The sequence below is a fragment of the Sceloporus occidentalis genome, unplaced genomic scaffold (genome assembly GCF_023333645.1).
Source record: "Sceloporus occidentalis isolate IW3139 unplaced genomic scaffold, rSceOcc1.0.p SCAF_19, whole genome shotgun sequence".
NCBI classification, from domain to species: Eukaryota; Metazoa; Chordata; class Lepidosauria; order Squamata; family Phrynosomatidae; genus Sceloporus; species Sceloporus occidentalis.
The window spans coordinates 10,427,369-10,441,322 of record NW_028316999.1 but is presented as its reverse complement, the minus strand read 5'-3'; the positions used below and the strand labels follow the sequence as shown (position 1 = coordinate 10,441,322).

The 13,954-nt window shown below is 40.9% G+C and overlaps 1 protein-coding gene across 1 annotated transcript in view; it reads right to left on the bottom strand.

Annotated features, from left to right (window-relative positions):
* The window catches only part of LOC149302387 (CD109 antigen-like), a 33,565-nt gene continuing 19,611 nt past the window's right edge, over nucleotides 1-13,954 (bottom strand). Inside the window, exons 24-32 of the mRNA XM_089482454.1 lie at nucleotides 12,426-12,670; nucleotides 12,181-12,333; nucleotides 11,107-11,294; nucleotides 2,195-2,350; nucleotides 2,040-2,105; nucleotides 1,751-1,887; nucleotides 849-999; nucleotides 461-563; nucleotides 1-47 (exon numbers count right to left, since the gene is read on the bottom strand). Coding sequence (XP_089338580.1) covers nucleotides 1-47; nucleotides 461-563; nucleotides 849-999; nucleotides 1,751-1,887; nucleotides 2,040-2,105; nucleotides 2,195-2,350; nucleotides 11,107-11,294; nucleotides 12,181-12,333; nucleotides 12,426-12,670 — 1,246 coding nt within the window. The remainder of the gene's footprint in view (nucleotides 48-460; nucleotides 564-848; nucleotides 1,000-1,750; nucleotides 1,888-2,039; nucleotides 2,106-2,194; nucleotides 2,351-11,106; nucleotides 11,295-12,180; nucleotides 12,334-12,425; nucleotides 12,671-13,954) is intronic.

Sequence of the window (13,954 nt, the reverse complement as noted above, 5' to 3'; positions counted from 1 at the left end):
TTATTTATTGTTGTTCTCATTTCTCTCCAGGTTTTTGTATAGATAACCTAAAACACAATAAGAAGTGGACAAGCGAATGTAACATGAGCTAGGCCAATGTTTCAAGACGGACCAAAGTCTTGGGTTGTAGAGCATTGTGCAGGGCAAGCCAGACTAATCAGCAATATAAGGTATCTAGAGGTATATCTATAGACATTCTGATTGGACAAAATGCTAAAGAAAATGATTTCTTGAGCCACCTCATGCCGATATCTTGTTAAAATACTTCTCCGCTCTTGTTGACCCAGGTCAAGTCAGCTAGTAATACAGTACAATACAATTAAAATAGTCGATTGCCTAGCTTTTAAATAAACAAACTATGCATTGTTGTATAATGGATTATATGATGGTGATTATTTTACAGCTGTATGCAAAAAAACATGATTTACAACACACAGAATAATTCACGCTTAGTACTTACTTGGGTTATAGTAATCGACTATTTTAACCACCGCATCCTTAGAACCAGCCACATTAGCAACACGAACCATTGGCACAGACACACATAGACTTGTTTTTGTCACCTTAAAAAAATGTATAATTTTTAGTATTACACCACGTGTTTTCATTTAAAAACTATAAGGTTGTTGACATCATAATTATTAACATTCATACTTGTATATATATTATAAGCATTATCGTCTTAAAAACTACAAACAGATAAGGGAACAGAGATATTAATGATGAATTACTTAAAAAACACAAGTTGGTAATGACAATAATGTCACTGGATCTACAGCAAAACCAATTCTAACAATTTTTAGTAACAAAGTACTAATATGTTGCATTTAGAAAATAATTAAACTCACTGAATCATAGTAAAGGTAAACTTTGTCATTGCTTTTTTCCACCATCTTAAGGGGCCCCCTTATGGGAATTCCATCTGGATCCAATGTGAATCCACTAAGGTATCCAACATCTAAAAGTGCCATTCCACTTTCATTCCCAGAGCCTTGATAGCTTCAATAAGAAAATATTACATACATTATAAAATATGACATTAATGCAGTCATGTGTAGCCATATCATTTATGAAAGTAGCATACATTTCCACATAGGTGACATTTCAATTCTGTATTTTCACTTGTATCACATGAGTTAACCACCAGTAGTATGCTAGTCCAGTCACAATACATTGCATCTACAATATTGCATGGTAATTGTTTTTCAAATTAACAGGAATACTGATATCCACCCGATGACTGTAATTGTTGAGCATACACTCCATGTGCAAGAGAAAGCATCTTATACTATGTATTGGGTGCTGCAGACCTCATGTAAAAAAACATTCATCCAAAATAACATCTTGAACTTTTTCACTGGTTTTGAATCTTTTTAAATAGCACAAATGTTAGCTTTGGTTTAGAGTAAAAGAAAAATAACTTTACTAGAGAGCTGGCAACACTCAATATTGTGTAGAAGTAGATTTACATTAGAGAAGGGACCTCTATAGTTTTACTCTTGTGAGACTCAAAACACCTGCAGCCACCCCTGGAGTTATATAGTCTTATGTCTGTAAAGGTCAATAGTGCAGGAAGGAGGTAGAACAATCTGGGTCATTTAATATACTGTATATCTTTTTTTAATAACATTTTTACAATTATTATACAGATAAAAAGAGTCAATACTGAACCAAATGGCACATATTATGAAACCCTAGGAATAACTAGAAAAATAATAAGACGGGAAACTGCACAAACAGGCACTTTTACCTTGTGCAGACATCCACAGAATATCGCTGAATATTATTTTTGTCTTCATTTACTGTGACATCTAATGTGAACGCTTCTGAGCTGAGTCCACGACTCTTACGTTTGGATGACATTCTCTGGTTATAAACTACATTTAACTATAACATAAAATAAGTATGTGTCAGCATAATATTGTACGTCAAATATCTTTTAATGTACTGCTCAAGTGGCATACTGTTATTTAAAGCTAAAAACATATGTAAACTTATGCTATAGTATTATATGCATAATACACAAAACATCTTCATACCTGGAAAATAGCTAGTCCTCTGCCAGCTGCAGTAACACTGATTGACAGTGGCTGGGAAACACTGATCTAATATTAAAAAAAAGTATCATTAGGATTTGGTTTAATGACTTAGTTAATATGCCTATATAGTATGGTGCAAGGTGTGTTGTATTTACCTGTTGACTCTGTAACACTAGGAGATTTGCACTGTTGATCGGAAATATTTTGGGTACAAATGAACCTGGACCAGTAACTGTCACAGTTAAAGAAGTTTCACCAGTTGAAGCCACTGACATAAACTGGGCTAAAGCTTGAAGAGCCATAACTGTATCCTGGGGAAAGATAACATATGTCACATGACCCATGAGTATGAAGCCTTTCTAGGTAAAAAGTAGACTTGGGCACCAGGGGGCTCTTCGTGTTCGTCTTCGTGCTCGTCTTCGGGGGGGAAAAAACCTTCGTATTCCGCGAATATTCGCCCGTTCCTGTCTTCTCTTCGGGCGAATATTCGCGGACATTCTTCGTGCTCGTTTAATCTTCGTTTCCTTCCCGGTTGCCTTGCAGGGGTTAATATGGGGTTAACAACACATCGGAGCAGCAGCAGCTGCCGTGAAGGAACGTGTGTGCAACTCTATTGGTCGTTTCGGCAGGGGGCTGGTCTGGCATCAACTAGTGAATTGCAGAACGCACTTCATTCGTTGATGGCAGGCCAGCCCCCTGCCGAAATGACCAATAGAGTTGCACACACGTACTGAGGTGTACTGTACACAAAATGACCTAGAGACAAATGCTCCAAGGAACTTGGCCTCCGTTTATCATACACAATCACACATCCATAGATGTTTAATAAAAGAATAGGGATTATTTTACATTTTTAAATTGATTTTGGACCACTTGTAATACATGCCTAACATTTGCTACCTATTTACAATGGCATACTTTGCAACAACCCAACTTTTACTGGACAGGACTGGAAAAAAGCAGGACTGTCCACCAAAATCTTGGGTGTGTTGGCAGGTATGCGGATGGAAAAATGTTGGACAAGAACTAAAAAATAGCTTAGGGTTAATGTACGGTTATGTTTAAGATTAGTAGCAGTGCACTGCTTTGGTTAAAGATGTATTATGTCTAAATAATAATTTAATTTTAATGGGTTTTAAAAAAAAATTAGGGGTTTATTTAAATGTATTTTAAAGTTAGATTTATTATTTAGTACTTTATTATATTTATTTAATGTTTATACTAGTGCTACCTACCGAGCTATAACTACCAACGTGTATTTGCATACCTAGTTTAGCTAAATTAGATGGGACAGGACTGGAAAAAAGCAGGACTGTCCCTGAAAAAGTTGGGTCTGTTGGCAGGTATGTGGATGGAAAAATGTTATAGTATGAAGTGTGAGTTATAGCGTTAATGCTAGTGAGTGTAGAAATGAAGGCCAGGACAAATAACAAGAGGAAAGGTCCTTGTGATTTTTGCATTGTACGTGTATGTGTTATGTGTGTTATGTGTGTTGTCACTTGTCACTGTGTTATATGTGTTATGTGTGTTATGTGTTATGTCACTGTGTTATTTGTGTTATTGTGTGTGTTATGTTTGGTTGGTTGTGTATCAGAAGGAAAATAATGAAATGGAAATGGAAAAGGAAATGGGAAAGGCGAATGAGTGGGCAATTGGCGACCCACTCACCTGTTTCACCCCAGAGCAAAGCATCCAAACACTGTCAGTCCTAGACGTTTGGCAGCAGACTTCCAGAGCTCAGACACTAGGCCCTAGCGTAAGCTGGCCACTCCGGCGGAGGTAGCAGGCGTTGCCACACCGCAAACAGACGCAGCCAGGGGGGAGAAACTGCCCTTACCATTAGGGACATTTAAGGCATGACACTAGCCAGGAAGCGAACTGGCATCGAAGAGACGCTGGCACCACCACCAGCAGCAGCAGCAGCAGCAGCAGAATTGGGAAAGGCGAATGAGTGGGCAATTGGCGACCTGCTCACCTGTTTCACCCCAGAGCAAAGCATCCAAACACTGTCAGTCCTAGACGTTTGGCAGCAGACTTCCAGAGCTCAGACACTAGGCCCTAGCGTAAGCTGGCCACTCCGGCGGAGGTAGCAGGCGTTGCCACACCGCAAACAGACGCAGCCAGGGGGGAGAAACTGCCCTTACCATTAGGGACATTTAAGGCATGACACTAGCCAGGAAGCGAACTGGCAGAGAAGAGACGCTGGCACCACCACCAGCAGCAGCAGCAGCAGCAGCATTGGAAAAGGCGAATGAGTGGGCAATTGACGACCCGCTCACCTGTTTCACCCCCAGGGCAAAGCATCCAAAGACTGTCAGTCCTTGGCGTTTGGGAGCAGACTTCCAGAACTCAGACACTAGGCCCTAGCGTAAATTGGCTACACCGGCGGAGGTAGCAGGCATTGCCACACCGCAGCAAGTGCAACCAGGGGGAGAAACTACCCTCTCCATTAGGGACATTTGAGGCATGATTTCAGCCAGGAAGCGAACTGGCAAAAGATGCTGGCACCACCACCAGCAGCACCGTTGGAAAAGGAAAAAGGTGAATGAGTGGGCAATTGACGACCCGCTCACCTGTTTCACCCCAGGGCAAAGCATGAAAGTCTGTCAGTCCATGGCGTTTGGGAGCGGACTTCCAGAACTCAGACACTAGGCCCTAGCGTAAATTGGCTACACCGGCGGAGGTAGCAGACGTTGCCACACCGCAAACACGTGCAACCAGGGGGAGAAACTACCTTAAACATTACAGATAAAAAAAATTAACTTTCCAAGCTAAGAGCTGGGTAACCCAACTTGGGCAGATTGAATTTAAGGAAGGCAATCTGCTCCATCAGATGAGGTGCCATGCGTGAGCGCTGTGGACTCAGTATGTTTCCAGTCATAGAAAACACACGCTCACTTTGAACAGTGGTTGGCGGACATGATAGTAGCTGCTGCGCAACCCATGAGAGTGCAGGCCACACACTCTTCTTTTCATCCCAGTAGCTAAGAGGATCAACATTAGGCGCAGAAGGAACTTCACAGAGGTAAAGTTTGACCATTTCAGCAGCACTACTCTCCTTTCTGCTGCTAGCTCTGTCAGATGGTCCAACTATACTGCCAAGTGCCTCTTCCCAAAACGCAGCTGCTCCACTCAGCTGTGTTGTGCTGCTTGTGGCACTGCTGCTGATGCTGCTGCTAGGAGTAGCAGACCACATCATCTCTTCCTCCTCCTGCACCTCTCCCTCCTCGGACAGCATTCCCATTTTACGCTGCCAGTCACGCACCTTGTTGACCAATTGCTCCCGGTAGCTACTGAGAACATTAAATTTCAAAGCTAGCTTTCCCTTAATTCTTGGATCGCAAAGGCACGCTAGCATCATTTCGGGACTCTCTTCCATTCGTTTGCGAAGGTGTACTTTTAGCAGATCCTTCAGCTTCCTGACTATGGCTGCTATGTCAGGATGTAGAGTGCCACCTTGAACAGCCTCACGGTTTCCAAGGAACACATCCATCTTGCTGCCTAGATGGGAGAACACTGGGATTACCTGGGCCAGACTGGCAGTGTTTGAGCTTAAATTTTCTGTGGCATCCCTGAATGGTTTAAGGACTGCCACTAGCTGGGCGATCACTGTCCAATCCTCCCTATTCAATGGAGAGGTAATCCCAATATTGTGCTCTGAGGCAAGATTATGGATTGCCCTCTGCTGCTCCAAAATCCTCTTGAGCATGTCTAACGTGGAGTTCCACCGTGTACTGACATCCTGACGTAGGCAGTGTACGGGAAGACCTGACCTCTCTTGCTCTTCCCTCAAAAGTTGGCTAGCCTTAACACTATGGTGAAAGTGCCCAGCGATCTTTCTGCAGCGGGACAGAACTACTGCTGCCACATTAGTTCCTTCTGACATTGCTGCCTTCACTACAAGATGGATGATGTGGGCTGCACAGCGCACACCAACAATATGACCATCTCGCAGCGCTTTCACCATATTGGCACCTCCGTCAGTTACCACAAAACCAACTTCAACATTGGTGCCCGCCTCTGCTCCCACCCAAAGGCTAAACATTTTCCTCATCGCATGCAGAATGTTTTGGGAAGTGTGCTTTTCATCCATCACTTCTGCATGGAGAAGGAAAGATCGGTAGCCTGCTGCAGCAGCTTCCTTAGACACACCGGGCTGCCACCAGTGTGCTGTCAAAGAAAGAAAGGCATGCTGGCCGCTAGGTGCACTCCACAAATCTGTAGTGAAATGAACAGACTGACCAGCAGCCTTGGAAAGCTCCTCTTTCACTGCTGCAACACAGGACCGATACAATGAGGGGACAATGTTCCTGCTGAAAGTGGAACGTGACGGAACTGTATATTGTGGAGCCACAGCCGCCATCAATTGTTTGAAAGGCTCCCCTTCGATCATAGAGAAGGATGCCCCTCCAACAGCAATGAACTGACCAATCAGTCGCGTTACTTTATTGGCCTGCTGTTTGGGCATTGACCTTTTGGATTGGAATGCCACAAATTGTTCCAGGGTGGGCTGGACATGCAGTGCTCCAACCTGCCTTGGTCTCTGGCTGCCAGCACTAGTTGCTGCTGCTGCTGCTGCTGCTGCTATTGGCTCAGAAGAAGAAGCTGTTGGGGTTTTTCCACGGCCACCAGCTATGCTGCCTGCACTAAGTTTTCCCTCTGCATCTTTCCCCAATAGCACAGCGTTGTGTTGAGTGCTGAGGTGATGCTTCATGCTAGCACTGGTAAAATGGCCAGACACTTTCCCTCTGCTTATTAGCTTCCCACAATGTTTGCACTTTCCATAGCGCCCTTCTTCAACATTTTCAAAGTGCTCCCAAATTGGGGCGCGCATAGCCTTGGAGTGTGCCTTGGGTGCTGCTCCTACTGCTCGGGGTGGATGAACAGAGGCAGAACTAGTGGTGGTGGGACTGGTGGTAACAGTACTGGCCATAGTGGGACTGCTAATTGCTTTAGATTTGCTAGGTTTTGCTGCTGCTGCTGGTGGTGGTGGTGGTGATGATCGTAGCGGAGAAGGTGGAGGCTCAGGGGAAAATTGTGCACTAGTCATTTGGACACTGCTCCCTGAGGAATCTGATTCCTGACCACTCATCTCCTCTACTTCCTCTGGCTCATAGTCTAGCTCTTCATTAGCCAGATCGAATGGAATTCCTGCTAGGCTGGAGCTAAGACTGATATCGTCGTGAGACTCGTGACTAGTAGTAGTGCGAGCAGGAAGAATAGACTCTGCACTTGGCCTCTCAGTCTCAGGCTCCTCTGCTACCTCGCTAGGTGGAGTTCCACTATGTGTAGCCCTCTCTCTAACTGTCTTTACAAAAATTTTGTAAGGACTTGGTGGCTTGCTAGAGGTACTAGGAGGACATGGCGTGGCGGTACCAGTGGGAACAGTAGGCGCAGCACTAGTGGTGGTAGAGGCGGTAGAGGTGGGGGTGGTGGTGGTGGTGGTTTTCCCTACAAAGGAATGAGATCGCTTTGGTTTGGGACCCCTCTGAGTCTTGCTGCTAATTTGGCTCTGCTTGGTACCTTGCATGCTGCTGGTGGATGGGGAAGATGCTGCTTGGGGCAAAAGGCACTTCTTTTTAGTCACTGGGCTGGTACTACTTGTGCTACCCTTTAACTTTGAACGTGCTTCTGGTGCTTTAGGCTTTCCGTAAAAAACCATAGAGCTTGTGGGCCTAGCCGCACTACTACTGCCTGCTTTTGGTGCCTTTCCTTTACTTGATGATCCTTCAAGCAATGCTTCCCCAAATGATAAGCGAGAGCTTGGCCTACTTGGCCGACTAGACTGACGCAAAGGCTGCATCTTAGAACTGGTGGTGGTGCTGGTGGTGGCGGTGGTAGATGGAGCTTGTCCCTCCTTAGTCCCAAAAGGAGGATCCATTTCAAATTTTGTGTTGTGTGTGTAGTGTAGTGTAGTGTTTAAAAAACTATAAAAAAAATAAAAATAAATAAAAATAAAAAAAAAAGGAAAAACGAATTAAAGACAAAAAATTAGAGGAAGTTCTCTTCATTGCTACTGCTTAAAAAGTAAAACTATGCACTACTGCACTGTGCTGTGTGCAATCTGCCAAAGTGCTAAAGTTATTTAAATTATTAACTCAAGATTAACTATTTAATAACTAGCAGTATTTTATTTTTTATTTGAATTTACACGAGCCTAAGAGCTTAGCCTACTACTATGCTAGCCTAAAGCTATATTTCCTTACTATAAGTCTACCTCTAGGCAGACGCTCTCAAACCCACTAAGCTAAAGTGAGGTTAAATCAGATTCAGTATATGATTTATTAATTAATATTAAGTTATATAATATTAATAGATTAGAAATAATTTACTTATATATTATGTATTATAGATAGAAGAATATAGATTATGAATTAGAATTTAGAATTAGAATTACTTATATTATAGATTATGAATTAGAATGTTTATTGTTATATATTATTTATAATATATTATAGATTAAGATTAAAGAAGATTAGAATTATTTTAGTACTACAGCTAGTAGCTTGAAGCTTTGCTTAGTACAGCTCGTCACAGTCAATTTTTCTTGAAAAGAATTAGAAATAAAATAAAATGTCACAGCAAAACAGTTAGCTTCACTGCTGGCTGCACTCACTAGCCCAACAAGTTCACTTCACTGATGGACTGAGGTGAGCAAAACACTAAGGGTACTTTTAATAAAATTGAAATAAAATGTAAAATAAATGAGAAAATCTTTGCAAAACAGTTAACGTCACTGCTTGCTGATCAAAAAAAAACACAGCACTTATGCGGCTGCACTCACTAGCCCAACAAGTTCACTTCACTGATGGACTGTAATGGTCGAATTCTCCTCAGAAAGAGTTTCCTTTAATTAGATCATGCGCATAATCGAGACAAGGCACACAACACACAAAAGTCGAAGCGTTGTCTAATTACACATTAAGATTACTTGGTTTATATAGCATCTTATCTACTTCTAATAGCATGCTTCTTTCTGATTGGTTACTTTTCAAGCAGGTTACACCTCTTTAAGCTGCATAATTAAGAATGGCCTTGACTTGACCCTTTGCACATATATAGAAGAACATAGAGTAGACATGTCGGCGTGAACTCGTCCATATATCCTAGACTAGACATTCCCTGCTTTCTTTTGTCTTTGACAGCAATAATATTTACGATAACATAAACATTTTTCTAACATTCTGAGGTGAGCAAAACAAATGAAATAAAATGAAAGATTAATTAAGAAAAATTGACTTGGTCTCTTGCTGTTGCTAAAACAAAGCACAAACTATAGAGCTGCAGCACCAGTACTAATAAGATTAGCTGAACTATACGCTAGTAGTAATTATTTAATATTATTACTTTTATTTATAGCTAATTTAATTAACTATTAAGACAAGAAAGAATTATAGAATTATTGATATTACTGATTTTAGATTAGACACTAGTAGATGTCTTGAATGTCTACAGTACACTCTACACTAGTATACTATTACTAACTATAACTGACAAATATATATATAATTTTATAATGAATTCAATTATTAATTATATTAATTAATATTACTGATTTTAAATTAGACACTAGTAGATGAATGTCTACAGTACACTCTACACTGGTATACTATAGAATATATATATATATATGACTGACAAATATATATATATATATAATAATGAACTATTAAATTATAGATTCTATTAAATTATTATTTATAAATTCTATTTAATTTATTTAAGCAGGACAGGCAATAGGCACTAGTGCCAGCCCAGGGCAAGGGCACCCCAGTGCCACTGAGGCACTGGGTGCACTGTCAACTCAACAGCACTTACACTACAGTTGATGACAAATTAAATAAAAAAAATTAAATTAATCAAATTATTATTATTAATTATATTAAGTAGCACTGAAGTGAGGATGAAGTACACTGTGAGAAATGGCAGGCTAAGGCTTACCAGTCTCACACAGAACAGAACAATCTCTCTCTGTAACGCTCGGATGCAGCACAGCAGTGTTGCCAAAGCAGTCACAGCGAAAAATGAATGGATCTCTCAGGCAAGCTCTGGTCTTATAAAGGCGCCTTCAGAATTCAAAAAACAGCAGCACAGGCATTGGACGAGACCCTTAGCGTGACGTCACAAGAGTGAGCTGATTGGACAGACGAGATCAGCTCACTCCTGTTTGAAATTTTGGCGGCTGCGCGGCAAAAACGAAGATTCTTCGATTCTTCGTGGTTGTGAGTCTTCGTCTTCTCCTACGTTTTGCCGGCACTGTATTCTCTTCGGCGTGTCTTCGGAACGAACAAAAAAACGGCCTCTTCGTGCTCGTTTTCATGTTCGCCCGAAGACGAATGCGCAAGTCTAGTAAAAAGTAAGATTCTATTAACTCACTAAGTAATAAAACAAATGATGTTGTGTGTTTGCACACATTTGCAAAAAACAATGGGCTTATTGCGCTACCAAATTATTTCACCTTTTGGTGTGTCTGTTTAACTTGTAATTCCTCATAAAACCACCAGATGCTTAGAATTTAAGGTAGCATCTACATCGTGAAGGAATATTTTCTCTATATATACAATAATGATAACTAAGCTCATGTGCCAAATGCTTTTTGGGCTACTGTATTACTGGTCCTTTTTGCTTGTTGTGCCACCTAGTTAAAATCCACCAACCCACCATTGTCCAAATGAATACCGTATTTGATTGATTATAAGACGACCCCGATTATAAGACAAGGGGTATTTTTCAGAGCATTTGTTCTGGAAAAAACCTTGTCTTATAATCGAGCAAATACAGTAATAAGCATAGCTGGCTTAGCCATCACAGCTGGCTGCATCCTTAATGCTATGTCAGTGTCTGTTAAGTAAGCATCATGGGCCACATATTGGGGCATATGTATATGTATATGACGTTGCTGACACAAATCTCTGAGTGACCTTAGTCTTCCAAGAAAGTCTACATTATTCAGAAAATCTCTAGTTATTAGAGGAGAGGTTTTATTTTGTTGATAAAGTTTACAGGATATTCCCATACTTTGGAAATCTGCTACTACAAATTCCATTACATTTTTAGCACACTATACCTGGGTAGAAGAATATCCCCCAAGGTGATTTCTCTGCTGACTCAGCCACCTCATGATAGGGATGCCCTCTGAAATACGATTCTGCCTGTAGTGGGAAAGTAGCGCATATGCCGCTGTCTCGATATCTGATGACGGAGGCTGCCAGTAACTTATTGGTGCAGAGGGAGAAGACCAGTACTTTAGCCCTCCTGAGAACAGAAAATGCAACAGGACCATTCTTCAGTGACATTCATTGTGTTTGCATTTCTCACTAGTCAGATATAGTGAACAGATCAAGAGCAGAAAAGTGGTCCAAATTTCTGTTTTTATAAGAAGAGAAATAGTCCCTCTTTGGAGCACGGGACTAAAGGCCTCAATAATGTGCATAGAAATGTATTGTTTATTGACTTATGAAGTGCCATCATAGTTCACAGAGCTGCAGGTTGCAGAATGGGTAAAAATGACATAATGAGTCCTCATAACAACTTGGACTTACTTAAACAAAAGGTAAGGAGGGCCTTGAAGAAGTAGGTCTTAAATTATTTTTTGAAGTAGAGAAGACAAGAGGGCAAAGCATTCCAAAGTATAGAGACAGTCCTTGGGGAGTCTTGTATATGTGCAACAGAGATTTAAATCAGAGCAGAAGAAAGACAAAGATCAATAGATGAGCGGAGGGACTGGGTATGCATTTGTAGAGAAGATGTGGAACTGCTATTAAGAACTTTAAAGTGAACTTTGAAGTGAAAAACAGGATCTAGAATTGAATCCTGCAGCATAAAAGTTCTCCATAATCCTTTTTTTGTTCCTTCCTTGTTGCCTCCATGGTGATCTCCCTTGGTAAACTCTTTTTTAGTAATACTTAGGAAATTGGCACTACGACAGAAAGTAGCTTGTGCCTAGCGTCAGTACTGATATAAAGCTATTGTGTGTCAAAGAATAAAAAAATGAGTGATTAACTAATTAAGCACTACAGTCAGCAATGAGGTATATAGACTGGAGTGAATGCAAAAAATTGGGCAGCCCTGCTCTAGTCCTATCCCCTAAATCCAAAGGTATTGTTATGTGCTTAATCAATCAAACTATTCAAGAACTTACCAATGGTGTTTGCTCTCGAATTGAGCTGAGTAAGAGCTGTGTTTGCTTTAGTGCTATTCGCCAAAGACAGAGCGTACGCTACTACCGACAGGGTGTAGTTACTGGAAATTCCTTTATCAAACTCATTCTCAAGGTATTGCACTGCTTTAAGCACTCTAGATGAATGTTGATTCTGAAATAAAATTTGCCACATTAAAAAGAAGCAATATTTTATTAAGAGTGTCTGGTTGTAAAAGCAGATTTACTTATCATACTTACCCTATATCCCTCATCTTCAATGAGTGAGGTAAGTATGTAGGCAGTAAGAGTGATGGGACCATTTAACCCACCCTGGAGCTCAGAATGAATAACACGCCCAGGTTCTGAGAATACACCAGTGTTCATATCCTGGTACTGAACCAACCATTCTACGGTTTGGGTTAAAATGTCTGGGCTTATGTAAATAAATGGCCGAGCTTGAAGAAAACATCGAAGCACAAAAGCTGAAAGCCTAAAAATAAATGTGTTAAAATACAAAATAAATAAGTGAAACAAATGCACAATAATTATATTAAGACATCATACATTGAGTTAGGATCATATTATAAAGGAGGGTAGTTTTTCCTAATTTTTCTAAGGGACTAGTAAAATTTATTATATTTACATCAGTCAGTAGTTATTTAAATATGCTTGATGGAGCTTGAAATTGTTTATTTGGGAAGATACCCCATGTTGATCAGGAATGGTGTAGTAAATTTGTGTTCTGTGTGACTAAAGACATGTATATAATTAAAGAGCTCTATAAGTACTTTTAGCTTCAAAGTTCACTATAAAATGGCTATAACAACACAGCATCATGGAACCATGCTAGATAATCTTTACATGTGCAGATGGGAAGCATTTAAGGAATTATGCTTGAAGTGACATAACAGGGTATGTATAGGGTTGAGTGACAGGGCTCCCTCATTTTTCTCATTGCAATCTATGCAGAGATTGCTATTCAATTACTTTGACAGCTTTATCAATAGCATTGAAGCCCTCCCACTGCAGGGCCGCACCAAGGCGGGTACATGGGGTGCACATCGCTCAAATGACAGAATGTCGAGAAGTGATTGGGCACAGGGCGGACACTGAAAACTTTATTCTGAATGAGCGGCTTGTTCATGAAAAACTTTTCAGCGACCACTTGGCACCCCTCTCTCCTCCACTTTATGCCGCCACCTGCCTCAGCCTAGCCCTGACTGTGGTGGTGTGAGCACTCTGACTCACTGCTCTGTCATGGTGCTGGCGCTTGATGCAGGGTGCCAGAATATGATATCATATCCCGGCACTCCGCAGTGAAGCCGCATTCGCCTTGATGGGGCAGTGAGACAGAGGCCTCGCATTCACACCACAGAACTTGAGCAAGTGATTAAGAAAAGGGGATAGATAGTGAGAAATGGGAGAGATGAGGTGCAGAAAGAAAGTTGAGGCAATCTGGGTTCCAGGGCTGGCCTTCGGGGTGTGCGACCTGTGATCTATTCCCTCTATCTGGGCCAATGAATACTAATGTATATTTTCAAATTTTTTACTTAATCACATTTTTCTGTCTGTCTTTTGATTCTAACTTTGTTTACACCATAAAAATGTAATTTGTTGATTTGTGATGAATCAATGTTCATATACTTAACTGTGCATTCTTATTCATTCAGACTGCATTCTTATGCATGTTTTACCTACAACTACTTGGTTTAAAATCCAGAAAAATTGTACTGGCAAGCTGTTTGGAAGTAAAGATGGCACTGACAGGTTGTTT